General features: G+C 44.6%; 2 protein-coding genes across 5 annotated transcripts in view; one reads left to right on the forward strand and one right to left on the reverse strand.

The window, feature by feature from the left end:
* Nucleotides 1–9218, reverse strand: part of LOC108044908 — a 68956-nt gene extending 59738 nt beyond the window's left edge. The window contains exons 1-2 of one of the 3 annotated variants that reach the window (XM_044461212.1): nt 9173–9218; nt 8352–8675 (exon numbers count right to left, since the gene is read on the reverse strand). The gene's annotated coding sequence lies outside the window, so the exon portion shown is untranslated. The other 2 variants (XM_044461211.1, XM_044461210.1) reach the window with 2 other exon arrangements.
* Nucleotides 9219–9613: 395 nt separating this feature from the next.
* Nucleotides 9614–16854, forward strand: LOC108047817 (thyroid adenoma-associated protein homolog). Of its 2 annotated transcripts, XM_044461132.1 has the most exons (7): nt 9614–9796; nt 9857–10031; nt 10096–10377; nt 10653–11485; nt 12494–14745; nt 14803–14967; nt 15032–16854. In XM_044461132.1, the coding sequence occupies exons 1-7, from the start codon at nt 9688–9690 to the stop codon at nt 16487–16489; spliced, it is 5274 nt and encodes a 1757-aa protein (XP_044317067.1). In that variant the 5' UTR covers nt 9614–9687; the 3' UTR covers nt 16490–16854. The 2 variants fall into 2 exon arrangements, with proteins under 2 accessions (XP_044317067.1, XP_016983665.1); XM_017128176.2 differs by lacking the exons at nt 12494–14745; nt 14803–14967; nt 15032–16854 and having other exon boundaries at nt 9857–10036; nt 10653–10828.
* The last annotated feature ends 523 nt before the right edge of the window (nt 16855–17377 follow it).

The following is a 17377-nucleotide window of genomic DNA, read 5'->3' on the forward strand; positions in this document are numbered from 1 at the left end:
ACTTTTGGCACAATATTTTTATCCTGGTGGGCTGTATTTGGTTTCACATCTTTTGCTCCGTCATGATAATATATCATTATTTTGGTCTCGTCACAAAAAATTACGTCCTTCCAGTACTCCGGCGATTTATTAGAATTCAATAATCCAAATCTCAAACGGTTTTCAGTATCGACAGCAGTCAGGAAGGGTTTCATTCTTGCCACATGTGGCAAATACATATGGCGATCTTTTACCTTTCGAACTGTCTCATGGCTTACAGTTTTATTATCACTTGCTATTCTTCGAAGGCTTCTTTGCGGTTTATTTTTAATTGTTTTTAATAATTTTGCACAGTCTCGTCGAGATAGTTTTTTGGGTCTGCCATTTGAGCTATGTAATTCCAGCCTGCATTCTTTTTCCGCTCGGTTTTTAATATTATAAACGGTTCTGAGTTTAATATTATACATATTAGCCAACTCTTTTACTGTTTTTCCTTTCGATAAATTATAATAAACTAACTGAATCAAGTTAGCGTCAGTGCGTTTTCCAGGCATTGCCAAACGTTCAAAAAAAAACTCGACTTGATCGTAAGAAATTTAGACCGCGAATGATGAGCTTCATCAGCCATCTTCATTTGTTAATAGCGTCAATGCGTCATGCACTCAAATGTGAGTGTTTGGCTAGAATTTACCCGATCGGCAAACATTTTTTATTATATTGCGGATAACCGTAGGAGAGTCGATCTAGCCATGTCCGTCTGTCCGTCCGCCCGTTTCTACGCAAACTAGTCCCTCAGTTTTAAATCTTCTTCTTGAAACTTTCCGAAAAGTTGTCTTTCTATTGCAGGTAATATATATGTCGGAACGAGCCGATTCGGGCGAATACATCATAAAGCTCCCATAGGAACAATCGGAAAAAAAGTATAAGTTTGTTTTTTTTTGTTTTTTTTTTGGATTTGGTAATATTTAAATACTATGGAATTACGGTTTTAATTAAATTAAAATCGGACACCATATAGCTCCCATAGAAAAATCCAAAAATTAAAAGAAATAAAAATGAAAAAAAATGATTTTGCTGTTTTTCTATTTATCAAAATATTTCTTTGAGATATATTAATTATTTACTATATCAGAATTACGCTTTTAGTCAAAATCAGACAACAACATCATATAGCTGCCATAGAAACGCAAAAATGGAGCGCAAAATCGACATACCTTCATTGTTTTTAGTTATATAGGCATATAAATCTAAGTGTAGTCGTTTTGTAATAACTGCAAGGGTATTTAAACTTCGGCCTGCCGAAGTTTGCTTCCATTCTTGTTTGTTATGATAAACTATTGTTAGGCGTTGGGCTAATGATTTTGCAATAAATTATTAATTTTTAAAAGCTGGGCACAAATTGAAAAAACAATTTTTAAGGAGTAAACAAATAAGAAACATGATTAAAACTTAAAAGTAAAATTAGATTTAAATATATAAGTTTTTTTTTTGAAACGATTTTCTTGTGATTTAAAAAACAACTTTTAAGATAGATTGATTTAAAATTGATTGATAGTTTTCCTAAGTAAAGGACAATTGCGAAACAACCAGTTCAAATATGTTGAATTTTTTTATACCCTTGCAGAGGGTATTATAATTTTGGTCAGAAGTTTGTAACGCAGTGAAGGAGACGTTTCCGACCCCATAAAGTATATATATTCTTGATCCGTCTGTCCGTCCGTCCGTCTGTCCGTCTGTTTCAATACCGTTTGCGAGCTCAGTTTAAAAGCTAGCGATCTGAAACTTCCACAGTTGTCCTAAAACATGTGTACGCAGATCAAGTTTGAAAACCGCCCCGATCGGTTGTCTATATCCTATAGCTCCCATAGGAACAATCGGATATAACTTTCAAGAATGGAAGATATTTCGCACAATGTAAAAGCTATTAACATAAATCTTTCCAAATCTTATTTTTTTTACACATACCTTATTTTTTTACACAAAGCGCTTGGCGATCGGATGTCTATATCCTATAGCTCCCATAGGAACAATAGGGTGAAATCGCACAGTATATAAGCAATTGACATGAATCTTTCCAAATTGTATTTTTTTATGCATACCTTGATTAGGGTAAAAGCACGTGACGATCGGACGTCTATATCCTATAGCTCCCATAGGAACAACAGGGTGAAATCGGTCCAAATTTGACGATTTTCTGAATTTTTCGCGTAGTGTGTAAGCTACTGACATAAATTTTTTCAAGTCTTATTTATTTACGCATATCTTGATTAGGGTTAAAGCGCTTGCCGATCGGACGTCTATTTCTTATAGCTTCCGTAGGAAAAATAGTTAAAGGCTGCGAAAGTATCCCTTTTTTTCTATTTTTATATGACATTTTTGCAGTATAAAAGCAATTGACATCAAACGATGCAAATCTAGTTTATTTATGTATACCTTATTCCTTTCGCTACCTTTTTAATTTTAGCAATTTCGGCAAAGTCTGCAAGGGTATTAAAACTTCGGCTTGCCGAAGTTAGCTTCCGTCCTCGTTTTTTTTTATTTAAAAATACAATTTTAATCCATTTTGCGTTAGGAATTAGTCCACTATTAGCCAGTGGCAACGTTTGCAACTTGATCTGCGTACACATATAAAGACTATTGCATAAGATTCAAGTTCTATCTTTTAATCTAAGCCCGCAATCGGAAAAAAAGACGGACAGAAGGACATGGCAGGAATATACAGCTGCGTTCGCCGAAATAACAGTGCGACAGAAGAACCAAAAAAAGTTTTTTTTTAATATTTCTTTTGGTTAGCTGATCTATTGCACATTGTTTTTGAAAAATGGAACACAGAGATAAGAAATAAGCAAAAGTTTCGTTATATTTGCTCTATTTTTGTATTATCTTTATATTTTTTCACACGTGCAAATCGTTCTGGCTATTCACCGAAATAGCAGTTTGTGATTTTGTTTCGCGAAAAATGCCGAAATTTTTTGTAATTTTGTGGAAAGGGAGTTTAATTAAGTAATATAGTTAATACCGACAATACACTTTTACTACGTAAAAAATTTCATTTTAGTGGGTAGAGGACCTCACTGCTCCAAGCGAGAAAGGGAAGAGATCATTCGGCTTAGAAAGGAGCTCAAAACGTATAAAGAAATTTAAAGCCGTTTAAAATGTTATGCCAAGATGGTTTCTAATGCCATAAAATATGAACCGAAGCTCGAAAAACGAGGTAGGATTCGCAAGAAAACATAGAGGACCGACGCATAGTACACTTCAGCAAAGCTTATCCTTTTGCATCCTCTAGGGATATAAAAGAGGAGCCAATTAAACTGGCTACTATCCAAATGGCGTAATGTCCTTTGGACAAGTGAGTCCAAACTGGTTTTATTTGGTGGAAAAGAATCAATACAAAATGTCCATCGACCTTTAAATACAGAGTACCAAACCATACGCTGAAGACAGTAAAGCACGGTGGCCTTAAAATCATGGTATGGGCATGCTTTTTATACAACGGAGTAGGTCCCATACATATGATCGATGGGATCGTGGACCAACATGCATATGTACAAATACTAAAAACTGTCATGCAGCTGTATGCTGAGGAAGAGGGTGCCATTAATTTCGACATTTCAGCAGGACAACGATCCCAAACATACATGCAAGTTGGCCAAGAAGTGGTTTACTAAAGAAACAGTTGATGTAATGTCATGGGCAGCACAGTCCCCGGATTTAAATCCCATTGAAAACTTATGGGGGGACATTAAGCGCTACGTATCAAAGAAGTCCCCGACTTCTAAGCCGCAGCTTCGGCAATTTGTGCAGGAGGCATGGGGCCAGATTTCCCTCAAGCGTTGTCAAGATTTGGTGGACTCCATGCTCCGTAGGTGTGAGGCTGTGATAGCCAATAAGGGCTATTCAACAAAATATTAGATCATAGACGAATTTCAGTAAGATTTGTTTATTTAAAAGTTATTTTGAAAAAATTATATTTTTTTTTTCGCTTTTTTTTGTTATTAGCTATATCTTCTAATATGTTTAAGTTACCCAAATGAAATAATTGTTGTATTATAATTAAATAAACTAAACCTTTATGAAAGAACTTGTTATCAAAGTAGTGCTTGTAATAGTCTTTCAATCTTTTACGTGCAGGTCGTAAGAACTGCTATTTCGGCGAACATAGGTGTTTATAATTTATAAGGTCGGAAATGTCTCCTAGCGTTACAAACTTCCGGCAAAATTATAATAAAACAAGAGAGAACGCTATAGTCGGGTGCCCCGACTATCAGATACCCGTTACTCAGGTAAAGGGAGTGCGAGGGAGATGGAGATAGAAACTTTGATCACGCATAACTTTTTAACGAATGGTCCGATTTGAAAAATTTCTTCTACATTTCGATAGGTATTGATAAACACAATAAAACTGCATTTTTACTTTTCCGAAATATTTAAATTTTTAAAATCGTATATAAGCGATTGTGGGCGTTAAAGGGGGCGTGGCACCATTTTGAAACAAACTTGCGCTGCGTAGGAACTTCTAAAATCTACATGCAAAATGCCAATCTTCTAGCTTTAATAGTTTCCGAGATCTCAGCGTTCATACGGACAGACAGACAGACAGACAGACAGACAGACGGACAGACAGACGGACATGGCTAGATCGACTCGGCTAGTGATCCTGATCAAGAATATATATACTTTATAGGGTCGGAAACGCTTCCTTCTAGCTGTTACATACTTTTGCACGAATACAATATACCCTTTTACTCTACGAGTATTGGGTATAACAAGAGAGAACGCTATAGTCGAGTGCCTCGACTATTAGATACCCGTTACTCAGCTAAACAACTTAATATAAATATGCCTTCTTGTAATAAATTGACTAGAAATATTAAACATACATACTTATATTGGCTAAACACATACATTCTTAAATAGTATTATGTATATTAAAGTCTAAATGTTTGCACAACACGAGTAACGGGTATAGCGAATAGCTTTTTTGAAAGGAGTTATCTTTGCCGGGCAATTGCAACTGTGTACAATGTAAATACATACATATGTATATGCTTACATAAATACACACATACGCCATTGTTTGACTCAGACCGCCAATTTGGCTAACTTGATTTGATTTGCATAGTTCTTGGGATATATGTAGTTCGGTATTGACAAATGAAAACCATCGCAATTTCCTTTAATAGAAATCCTTATCGAGAATTAACGTTGACTCTGTTGAGCACCTTGGTCAGCTGTTCCAAAGTCATCCGTTAGATGGCGCCATAAAATGTAGGCGCTAGCCAGGCTAAAGCGTTTAATGGGTTTTTGGGCGTTAGAGTGGGCGTGCCAAACTTTTATTAGGCCAATCGATAGGTATTGAAACAAATACATATCAATTAAAATTTTCATAATATCATCAAAACTGTGGCCACAGCCACAACAAGAATATATATACTTTATAGGGTCGGAAACGCTTCCTTCTACCTGTTACATACTTTTGCACGAATACAATATACCCTTTTACTCTACGAGTAACGGGTATAACAAGAAAGGAAAGCTAACTTCGGGCGGAGCCGAAGCTGATATACCCTTGCAGAATACTCTGTAAATTATACTCTTCAAAAATATTCATAAGATGCATTCTTAATACTCATAAAAAATCCAAACTTCCTAACTTTAAAAACACCAATGTTATGGCATTTCCGATCGTTCAGTTATATGACAGCTATAGGATATAGTCGGCCGATCCATATGAAATTTGGTAAGTCGGATTGATTGGCCAAAAATAAAACCTATAGAAAATCTCAACTTCCAAACTTTACAAACACCAAAGTTATGGCATTTCCGATCAATCAGTTATATGGCAGCTATAGGATATAGTCGTCCGATCCCGGCCGTTCCGACTTAAATACTGCGTGCAAAGGAAAGAAGGGTGTGTGCAAAGTTGCTTATATCAACTCAGGAGGTGATCCTGATCAAGAATATATATACTTTATAGGGTCGGAGATGTCTCCTTCACTGCGTTGCACAATTTTGACCAAAATTATAATACCCTCTGCAAGGGTATAATGACCGTCGGAGATTTCAGTGTTACTCCTGTATATAGCCTTATTTGACCGAAATATGCAAACTGCACAAAGAATCTTTTTAGGGTAAGGTTGGGTGCACTCTTATTGTAGTAAATCAGCTAAACTTCAAATGATTTTATTTGTATCGGTTTCAACTAGATTATCACACATGTATTATTTTGTTATGAATTTACAGGATACGTTATAGTGACAAAAAATTAGCATTGCCTTTCAATGCCTGATAAAAATAAACGTTATGTAAATTGTGAGCCAATTTGATAAAGGTAGTCATAAAGTCTTAACTAATTTAGATCCTATTTAAAAATTAACTTCTTAAACGTTCTAAGCTATACCAAGTTTGATATAAATTGTTTTTGGCAAAAGGCCAAAGGAAACTCCGTCAGGACCATTTTAAGATCCTGACGCATGGTGACATCAATGCTATTATAGACACGACTTTTTTACCGATTTGAAACGGAAATAAAAATCAACTTTTTTACAAACGGATCAAAAATCGGAGAAAAAACTTATTAAAATAAAACAACCATTTAACTGTCGAAAATTTTGCCCTATCACATCCAAATTGAGCTAAAGCTTTCCGTATCGCCAAAAAAAATTCTTTAAAAATGACCGATTTTGCACCGAATTAACTTTAAATAACCAAATATTTATCAGTGAATTAAAAAAAACACTATTACATAAAAATGGTATTATTTTGTATTTTCCTTGTCACCGGCAAACTCTTATTGCCAAGGTACTTGGGAATATCCTGCAGGTTTTTTTTATACCCTTGCAGAGGGTATTATAATTTTGGTCAGAAGTTTGTAACGCAGTGAAGGAGACGTTTCCGACCCTATAAAGTATATATATTCTTGATCAGGATCAATAGGGGAGTCGATATAGCCATGTCCGTCTGTCCGTCTGTCCGTCCGTCCGTCTGTCCGTCTGTCCGTCTGTTTCAATACCGTTTGCGAGCTCAGTTTAAAAGCTAGCGATCTGAAACTTTCACAGTCGTCCTAAAACAAGTGTACGCAGATCAAGTTTGAAAACCGCCCCGATCGGATGTCTATATCCTATAGCTCCCATAGGAACAATCGGATATAACTTGCAAGAATGGAAGATATTTCGCGCAGTGTAAAAGCTATTGACATAAATCTTTCCAAATCTTATTTTTTTATGCGTACCTTGATCAGAGTAAAAGCGCGTGACGATCGGACGTCTATATCCTATAGCTCCCATAGGAACAAAAGGGTAAAATCGGTTAAAATTTAATGATTTTTAGGATATTTCACGCAGTATACAAGCTATTGACATGAATCTTTCCAAATCCTATTTTTTTATGCATACATTGATCAAGGTGAAAGCGCGTGCCGATCGGACGTCTATATCCTATAGCTCCCATAGGAACAATAGGGTGAAATCGGTCCAAATTTGATGATTATCAGAATATTTCGCGCAGTGTGTAAGCTACTAACATAAAATTTTCCAATTCTTATTTATTTACGCATATCTTGATTAGGGTAAAAGCGCTTGCCGCTCGGAAGTCTATATCTTAAAGGAGATAGGAAAAATTGTTAAAGGCTGCGAAAGTATCCCTTTTTTTCTATTTGTATATGACATTTTTGCAGTATAAAAGCAATTGACTTGAAACGATGCAAATCTAGTTTACTTATTTATACCTTATTCCTTTCCCTACTTTTTCACTTTTAGCAATTTCGTCAAAGTCTGCAAGGGTATTAAAACTTCGGCTTGCCGAAGTTAGCTTCTGTCCTCGTTTTTTTTATTATTTTGTACTGTTTGTCAACAAACCCAGCTGATGGACAGTAAGACCGTAGCTTACTCAGTCCTGACGAAGTCTTAAAAATTCGATCACACAGGAAAGATTCAAGTTTTTCCGCTGGCAAACTTGTTTTTCGATCTGAGTACTAGGCTTTAACCCGCGTAAGTGCAACTAAGCTAACCCTTATTTTGTTTACGGGACATCGAAGGATTCTCTGAATAACTCTTAACCTGTTTTCCCTTATTACGTGGAATATATATTTGTGTAGCGTGTAGTTCTTCCTAAAAAATAATAACAATTTTAATGTTCGATACTTTTTGTTGGTCTTTTATTTACATTTTTATAGGTGGCTTCACAATTTTGTAACGATTAAAATGGAAATACATAAATTTAGTTTTGGAAAATAAATTAACACAATTTAAATTTCATGAGATCTAGTCTGTATTTAATATTTCCTGCATATTTAGCGAGTGTTCACAGAATAACCTTCTTCCTTCCCGATCTCTTTTTTTTGGAACCGTTAGAAAGCCAAAGTAACTCACCTCTCGCTCGCACCTTTAGTGGCGCTCGCTTGCCGTCCCACTCGCTCTCACTGCGCTGCGAGAGATGGTCCGCTGCAACTGCAACAACAACAACTGCAACGGGAACTGCAACTGGGAGGGCAACAACAGGAACCACGAGAAGAGTGGCCAGCGGAGGGCACGTAATTCCGTTGGCCGCCCATCTGCCGACCTTTAATTACGGGTTTCAATGATTTTGTTTTTGTTGTTTTTTTGGGACCCGCTCTTATTTTGTTGTTGCTTCGCCACTTTGTGGTGGGATTTGTTGTTTTTGCCGATCGTTTTCACTCGAAATTTGTGCGGCGCCTAAATTTATGTTTGTGTGTGGGGTTGGGGAAAAACATAAACATAAACATTTTATACACATTTCGTCACAAATTGAGGGGCGCAGACACGCACACTCACAAGCACACACGGTGTATCAACAAAAGAAAAGCCTCTCTTTCTGTATCGCACAAACACACACAAAAGCTAATTTCTCTGAATTTTCATTAATGACTTTTTTGGTTTTTGCAACCGATGTTATCTATGTTTAAGTTATGTTACAAGAAAACGAAAAACAATTACGACCCTCCCCCTCTCACGAACACTCACGCACAGACGCACACACACCTTACACTCCGCAAGCACACACACACTTGGCGTGCAAAAACATGATGCAAACTTTTCTTATTGGACACCAATTATGATTTCCCTCTGAAATCGATCCCTTCGCGCCAATGTAGACATCGTATTCTGACGCGAGCTGGGCTCTTTCAACAAACAAATCACAAGAAAAAAATAAATAACCCAACACACATTACATTATTAATACATATGTATGTTGGAGGTGACAAATCAGCGATTGTCGCTCTGTGACAAAGTTATCGGTTGTCCTTTTATTGTATCGATACTTATCCTCGTCACCCTCCACACTAAGCGCGTTCATGCCCCCTATTTATTAAACTTACACAACAGCGATAGGTTGTTGTCCACGCTTGTGTAACATCTTGGGGCAGGGCTGCCAGACTGGCGCAAATAGTTTAACAGATGTACAATTTAATATTATGCTTCACGCATAACATAAATTTAACTAAATGAATATATTTGAGATTTATTTAATATGTATGTATGTATTACTTTCCATTTATTGTGGACATAATAAAAAAAAGACCTGCAATATAAAAACACCAAACAAGTTGGGCTATTTCGATATCGATAGAAGACGTGTTTGATATCGGCATTCGTAAGATTCGATAGGCACCGTACCGGTGGCTATCAGCTCTATTCCGATCCCGCCATATCTATTCTATATCTCCGATCCCATCCCGCCCAAGACATGAACGATCTGAGCCTGCGCGTGGCCGCCTTGAAGCTCTGCGCGCATCCCAAGCGATTCGCGGAGCTGCGGGACGCCTTGGTGCCGCTGCCCAACAGGTGGAATAGCGGTGAGTTTGGTGGCTGTGCATCCTCCAGTGCCACATGTTGATGCGCCCCACTCGTTTCAGCTTCCCACGGATTTGTGCGCCAGTTCGCGGCGGCCAAGAGCAGTGCGGAGCAGGTGCTGGCGGTCAAGGAGATCTTCTACAGCGATCAGCAGGAGCACGTGGAACCAGCCCGCTTTCTGGCGGACCTGCTCCTGGCCAGTCCACTGAAGCACGCCGTGCGCAACCAGCTGACCAAGTACGGTGAGCCCTCGGCTACGCCAACGCCGCCCTGCATACATATCCGAATAAACCCCCTTCAGACTATTCTCGGACAATGGCCTGGCCAAACAGGATCCGGCGAGACTGCACGGGCACTCTAAGGACCTGCTGCTGGAGGCACTGCAGCAGTCGCTCGGCGCCATGGCCACAAGTCTCGGGGGGCCTGCGTCGCCAGAGAGCCACGACCACGCCAACGACGTCTTCGTGTCCGCCAACGCCTGTCTGCAGAACTTCCCTTTCGGGCGGGAGGCCCTGGGCCGCCAGGTGCTCCTCTTCGCGCCGCGCCTGCCCGCCGCCCTGCAGCGCTACTGGGCGGACATCAGGTGGGTTCCTAGTTTATTATCATGCATTTAGAGGCTTACATAGTTTCACATCTCTAGAGATGAATAATCTCCCAAGGGTAGTGTAAACTACCCATAACCTATATTTAACCGAAAAGAAGCCCTTCGAACAGGCTTTTTGAGTGATCTTCAAGCCCATAGAAGCCACATACTATAAAGAATCCACTGATCTCAATGGTTTATTAGGGGTTTCAAAACTCTATATATTAAAACGGAATTTCGCCAACTCCAACTCAACGAATCCCTCTTCTAAACAGTGATCCTTCGCTGGAACTCTCGCCAACACGTCGCAACGAGCTCTACCTGTACGTGCAGAACGCGTTGAGATTCCTGGTCAGCCTGCTGTCCGAGTGGAGCGAGCAGTTGCGCCTGGGCGATGGCCGCCAGTTGCTGGGCTCGGCAGATGCGGTGGCCAGAGAGGTGGCTTGCCACGTGGACACACCGTGGGATGTACGCTCCATCGCCGGGTTGCTGATCGGCCACCTGGCGCGCTTCTCCGGCGTGTTTGGGGAGTACATCGCAGACTGCTCGAGTGCCCGGACGGAGCAGGATCTCCCTGTCCAGACGGCGGCCCTGCTTGTCCTGCGGCGCTCGGATTACGCGGAGCACGCCCCGCAGGCCCTGGCCGTTCTGAAGATGATCGTTACGGTCGGCGAGCGGGAGAACAGCGTTAGCAACCTGCTCGTCTTCCTGTCCAAGCACCTGTTCATCTACTCCAAGTCGCTGGGCGACATGCAATCCTTCCTGCCCGCCACCCAGGAGGTCGTTTACCAGCAGATCCTCGCGGAGCTGCAAGTGTTCGCCCTGCAGAACATTTCCAGCGGCACGGATTCCGTGCGCCACATGAGCAGCGCGCTCCTCCGCCAGGTCCTGCAGCACGCCAAGACCACTGGCCGGGAGGAGCTCTTCCAAGTGGTCTACCGCCAATTCGAAGGGTGCTCCGCGTCCCTCAGTGCCAGCTGCCTGGCGCTGGAGCAGCTCGTCGCGGTCTCGGGAGTGAGCCAGGCCATCGCCAACTGCCCTTCGCTCTTTGGAGTCGTTTTCCCGCGCTTCTTGGGCTGTGAGGACAGTGTGGATGCCCTGTTCAAAGGCGAGTATTCTATAAATTTAGCAAAAAAAACCCATAGAGCATTTTACTAGGAGAGTCTGATTCAGTGCATTTTTTCGCTCATATTTAAAGTAGGGACGCAATCGTCATTTTTAATTAAATATTATTGTAAATATTATACAGTAGAATCTCCAAGGATATATCGCTTGTATTCCTATGCTACTGAGAATATGTGAGTTGACATTTATTTTGATATCTCAATTTTGTTTTTATTAAATCCTATAGTCCATGCAATCTAACCATTTAAAACTTGTTTAAGAATTAAGTTTAGATGAGGTTTTCCTTTTAAAGAAGAGGCTTCCTTGGCGGAGCGCTAGAGTCCCCGCTTTGAATTATTTTTTTAGTTGATGTGAATAAAAAAAAATGGTTTAAAGGTATAATTTTTGAGGTCAGAGAACGTTAATCCTGAACATGAACTAAGCAAATAAAGTGCACTGAAACAGACAGCCTAGTAGTGCCTAGCCTAGTCTGCTGTGCGTTACAAACAGCTGACACAAAATTTTAGTACCCTCTTAAAGGCATAAATGTCATAAAATGTACATATGTATATGCATTTCTCCAAATAAATACAATGAATACAATTTCATTAAAATATAGTCCGAAATAATATTCACTCAATAGAAGCTTAACAACGTAGAAATGACGCAATTAACATTAACATTTTGTATGTCTATATTAAAACCATACATTTAATAATATTGCTCAGCAAAGCATCTTATAATTTTTAAAGTGATCTATTTATGAAGTATGCAGTACTCTAAATTTAATAGCAAATCTTAAATATTTTTATTCGTTATCATCAATACTATCGAAGCCTGTGCGTCCTGAATGAAGGACTAAATTTAACATACGTATTAACGGACTTTTAATGTTATTAATTCCCTGTTCTTTTTGACACAAGCATTTGTATTTTTCATTACCAACTCTGCCATTTTACCCATGTTCTAACGCATTCTAAACCATTCAATCATTTTTGTAATCCCTCATTAGTTATGATGGTGTCAGCCCACAAAACGCAGCCCCTGGATGAGTGGCAGAGCCTGTGGTTCGGGCAACTCCTGGCGGCGACCCAAGTGGCGGACAAGCGGCGGCCGGTCATCGAGCAACTGCTCACGCAGGCGGTGCAACTGGAGCCCCGGACCCTGGCCCACCTGCTCCTGCGGGACGCCCGTCTGCCGCTGAGCAGCAAGCTGTCGGCGATCCTCAGCGCGAGGCAACTCAGCGAGAGGCGGCAGGAGCTGCTCCGGGATCTGAAGCAGGAGGTGGAGCAGGCCCTGCTCGGCCTGGATGACCACACGCGCCTCCTGGCGCTGCGATTCGTGGTGGAGACGCCGCGACCCAGCGATCATTTGACCAAGGCCGAGGCGGAGGCCATCGGCCTCTATCTGCGCCACAACGCCAACAATCCGAGTGCCCATCTTCGCCAGCTGGGCTACGGACTGCTGCAGAAAGCTCTGCGGAGGATCCACCTCGGCCTCGCCGAGCACCAGAAGCGGCCCACGCCGGCGGGCGAGGAGCTGCTCAGCCTACTGACCCGCCTCACCGGCGATCTCTCGCGGAATCTGTTTCCGACAGCGAACTATGGACGGCGCTGGCTGTCGCTGCACTTGCTCCGCGACTGCGTGGAGCTGGGCCGGAAGTTGCAGCTGCGGATCAGCGAGGAGCTGCTGCCGCCGGAGGCACTGCCCAATTTGAAGCACTGTCTGGGCGACAGCTACGAGCAGAACAAGGTGCTGGCAGCCCAGCTGCTGGAGTCCCTCCAGTCCTGCTCCCGTTTCGACGCGGTCGAGATGGTCGAGCTGCTGCTCTCGCTGCGGCCACCCGACTCCGCCACCGGAGCCTTCCAGTTGCAGGTCTACTGCAGAGCCAAGGCGGTGGAAACCGACTTGCCCGTGAAAGTGGAAGCCGAGACGACCCTCGAGCCAAGGACCTTCAGAGCGCTGCACTGGTGCCTGGACCACCTGAGAGAGGGACTGAGCCTCGCCCAACGAGATCTGGCCGAGGCGGCCAAGCTGAACCCCCTGTACGGCCTGCTCTTTGCCAGCCGGCACCTGCTGCAGCAACTAGATCTGGAGCAACTGGCAGAGGAGGCGGCCTGGAGGCAGTATGTCCAGGCACTGGTCACCACCTGCCTGGCAGTCAGCGGCGTGGTGCTGCCTGTGGTCAGCAGCGCCTCGCCCGAGGGCCACCTGCCCGCCACCCGCGACCAGGAGACGGATCAGCCCCTGACCAACGTGCTCAGCCGTCGGCTGCCCAGCGAGGCGTTGCAGCAGGTGCGCACCACGCCCCAGATGGTGCTCCTCTGCGCCTGGCGCAGCATCAAGGAGGTCTGCCTGATCCTGGGCGAGTTGGTTCAGCGGGCGCCACTGGAGGAGGAGCAGCTGCAGCAGCAGCAGGGGGACTTCCTGCTCAGCAGTGGCCAGCTGGAGGCCATTGGAGAGCACTTCCTGCATCTGCTGGCCGAGACCAAGCATCGCGGCGCCTTCGAGCAGGCCTACGTGGGATTCACGATGCTGTGCCGCCGCTTCTGGCACAGCGATGCAGTGCGTCTCAACCAGCTGCCCGGCCAGTGGGTGAGCGAGGCCATGGCGATGGTCAGCGGGCAGGAGGTGCGCCGGGGAGCCCGTCTCTGCTCCACCCGCCGCAGTGCGGGCATGCCCTTCATGCTGCAGGCGCTGATCTGCACGGAACTCAAGCTGGGCACCCATGCCACCCTCCACCGCTGCATGCTGCAGTTGCTCGAGGTGTGCGAGCGGCGGACCGCGGGACCGGCGGGGATCACCGCGCGCAGCCACGCCCTCAACATCTTGCGCGCCCTCTTCCGCTGCAGCGAGCTGGCCGAGCTGGTCACCGAGTTCATGGCCCGCGGCATCCAGTGCGCCCTCGAGGGCCTGCTCCTCGCCGAGGAGTGGGCGGAGCGCAACTGCGCCACCCTGCTGCTCGCCGCGCTGGTCGTCCGCGTGTTCGGTGTGGAGCGGGCTCGCCTGGAGACCGGGGAGCTGCACGTGCGCAACCGGATGACGGGACGCATCTTCTTCACGCGGTACCCGCAGCTCTTTGACTACTTTCACGGCGCACTCCAGCGGGAGTCGACCCAGATGGACTCGAACGAGCGGGCCAGCGGAAACGGAAACGGGAGACGGAGCGGGAAGCGGAGGCAGGCGGTCCAGCTGGAGGCCATGCTGCTCATGCTCAGCCGTCTGTATCCATCCTCGCTGGAGGGAGCCGAGTCAACGCTGAATGTGAGTGGCTTAGGGGATTCAACTGGCATTCTGATATCTTGTTTGTATCCCATACAGCTGAGCGAGTTTGTGCCCTTCCTGATAAAGATCTGCCACTCGCACGATTTGATGACACGCGAAAGAGCTGCTTTGGTGGTCGCCAACTTTGTCAGCCAGGAGCAGGCGCTGGCCGAGATCAGGCGCATCGTGGTGGAGCTCAAGGCGCTGCAGCTTAGGTTGGAGGTAAGTTGGTTTTCTGGTGTCTTTCGGCTGCTTTTCCAACAAAGCCTTCCTCCCATCTTTGCAGAACCTAAAGGAACCCCCCACCCTGGACGCTAATCTCGTGCACGGGCAATTGCTCCTTCTGCTCCACCTGCACCGCTTGGTTCGTTGGACGCGTCCTTCGCTGGCGAGAATGCAGCTGCACACCCTAGCATCTCTCGCAGCTCCGATGCTCCAGTGCGACGTGTGTGCGTTCGGCGCGCTGGTGGATGTGATGGTGGCCATCATGGAGGATGCCGTCGATCCGGGTCTGGTGGACTTCCAGCTCCTGGATGCGATCGCTGCCGTATACCGACTGGATCATAAGGAGGTCTACAGGCGCTGCCAGGGGCTGGGAATCTCGATGCGGTTCTACCAGATCTTTGGCCTGCATCTGCATCGACTGCACGGGATTTCCCAAGGAATGGTGCAGCACATGGTCGAGGATCTGGCCGAACCCTTCTGGGCCCTGGACGAGCTCAAGGTGGAGCTATGGCTGTACATCCTGCTGCAGAGGAGCCTGGGCGAGGAGCGCCCGCTGGTCAGCGAGCTGGACGTCGAGCACTTCCAGTTTTCGGGCGACATTCGGCGCTACTACAAGACCCTCAGCGCCGAGGAGCGGCAGGAGATCGGCGAGCAACTGCATCAATCCCGGGCCATTCGCTCCTGCGTCCTGCAGATGACGAGCACCTCGACCACCCGCCACTGGAGCCTTCAGCTCGTCGGCCGCCTGGTCGCCTTGCAACCCCTGCTGAAGGAGCCAGCACTGGAGCTGGATCAGCTGGTCCGCCGCTGCTCAGAGGCGCACTCCAGTCACCAGGAGCCGGGACTGGTACTGGGCCTGAAGCGACTGATCGGGGAGACGGAATCTCTGGAGCGGAAGCACTGGCTGCCCCTGCTGAACTACGCCCTGCGCCTGGTCGCTCCCGTCCAGCCGGTCTACCTGCGTCACCAGGCGGCGGAACTGTGCGAGTTGCTCGTTCGCAGCCGGCCAAAGGATCAAATGGGCTTGGGCACCGCGGACGTGGACGTGGAGGTGGTCGGGCGCTTTGCCAGACTGGTGCTGCTCCTGCTGCTGGACGAGGCCGAGTGGTTGCGGCATGGGGCTGCTCAGCTGGTGTGCAGCGCCAAATTTAGGAGCGAAATTCAACAGGAGGAGGCGGCCATGTCAAGGGAGATATTGCCCAGTGCCCTGACTCCGGAGTTCCTAAAAGCGATGATGAGGAATCTGGAACAGCAGGCCGGCCATTCGGCCTTTCTGCTTCGTCTCTTCCACCTCATCGCCGAGCCCTTCCTGGCCTCTGAAGCGAAGGATTCCGAGCTGAGCATTCACGAGGATGGGGATGTGGAGGTGTTCGACAAGCAGGAAATCAACCTTTACTGCGAGCCGCTGCTGGTTCTCTGCGAGTTGGCCGCTGCCTTTCGGGCGCAGTTTGGAAAGAGCCAGGAGCTGATGGCTGCCATTGAAGCCCTGGGACTTCCCTCGGACTTAGTATCGGGTTAGCTCTGGAATGGAGACAGGTGCTGGCACCTGGAGCGTCTAATGCAAGAGCATTTGATGTGTGCAATAGTAAGCTTGCGTAACTTCTTAAAGCAGAACCATTCGGCTTCTCAGACAGAAAAAGTGGCAGTCAAAAATAGTTTAAGAAAGCATTTAAAAAGCTTCGCAACAAAAAAAAAATTAAATTGTACTACGTACGTATTCCTTCCATTACCGCCTGTTTTATAGTAAGGAAATATTTTTTTTTTTTTAATATGTTTTTGTTTTGCTTCACTGACAATCTTCACGAACTTGTTAAAATACATAATGTGACTGGTAAATTTAAGTAGTAAGTTAAAACTCTTAATAATAAAAAAACAAAACGACTACATTTCGATTTTTATGCATATATTACTAAAAACAATGAAGTTAAGTCGATTTTGAGCAGTATGGCAGCTATATGATATTGTTGTCTAATTTTGCCAAAACTAAAAGCAATTCTGATTTAGTAAATAATTACTTATCTCAAAGGAATATTTTGATAAATAGAAAAACAGCAAAATATTTTTTTTTCATTTTTATTTCTTTTAATTTTTTGATTTTCCTATGGGAGCTACATGATATACATAGGTGTCCGATTTTTATTTAATTAAAACCACAATTCCAACGTATTGAAATATTACCAAATCTTTAAAACTTAGGGACTGGTTTGCGTAGAAACGGACGGACGGACAGACGGACCTGCCTAGATCGACTCTCCTGGTGATGCTGATCAAGAATATATATGCTTTATAGGGTGGGAAAAGTCTTCACTGCCTTGAAAACTTTTGACTGAAATTATAATACCCTCTGCAAGGGTATAATAATTTATTTCGGGGTATTTTGCAAAACCAATGTAAATTCGACTTTCAC

Source organism: Drosophila rhopaloa, unplaced genomic scaffold, assembly GCF_018152115.1.
Source record: "Drosophila rhopaloa isolate 14029-0021.01 unplaced genomic scaffold, ASM1815211v1 contig_3, whole genome shotgun sequence".
Lineage (NCBI taxonomy): Eukaryota > Metazoa > Arthropoda > Insecta > Diptera > Drosophilidae > Drosophila > Drosophila rhopaloa.

Coding starts and splice junctions, on each gene's coding strand:
- LOC108047817 (XM_044461132.1), top strand. CDS start 9,688: ATGAACGATCTGAGCCTGCGCGTGGCCGCCTTGAAGCTCTGCGCGCAT. Junction 10,032..10,095: donor GTGCGCAACCAGCTGACCAA/GTACGGTGAGCC, acceptor AACCCCCTTCAG/ACTATTCTCGGACAATGGCC. Junction 14,968..15,031: donor CGCTGCAGCTTAGGTTGGAG/GTAAGTTGGTTT, acceptor CCATCTTTGCAG/AACCTAAAGGAACCCCCCAC.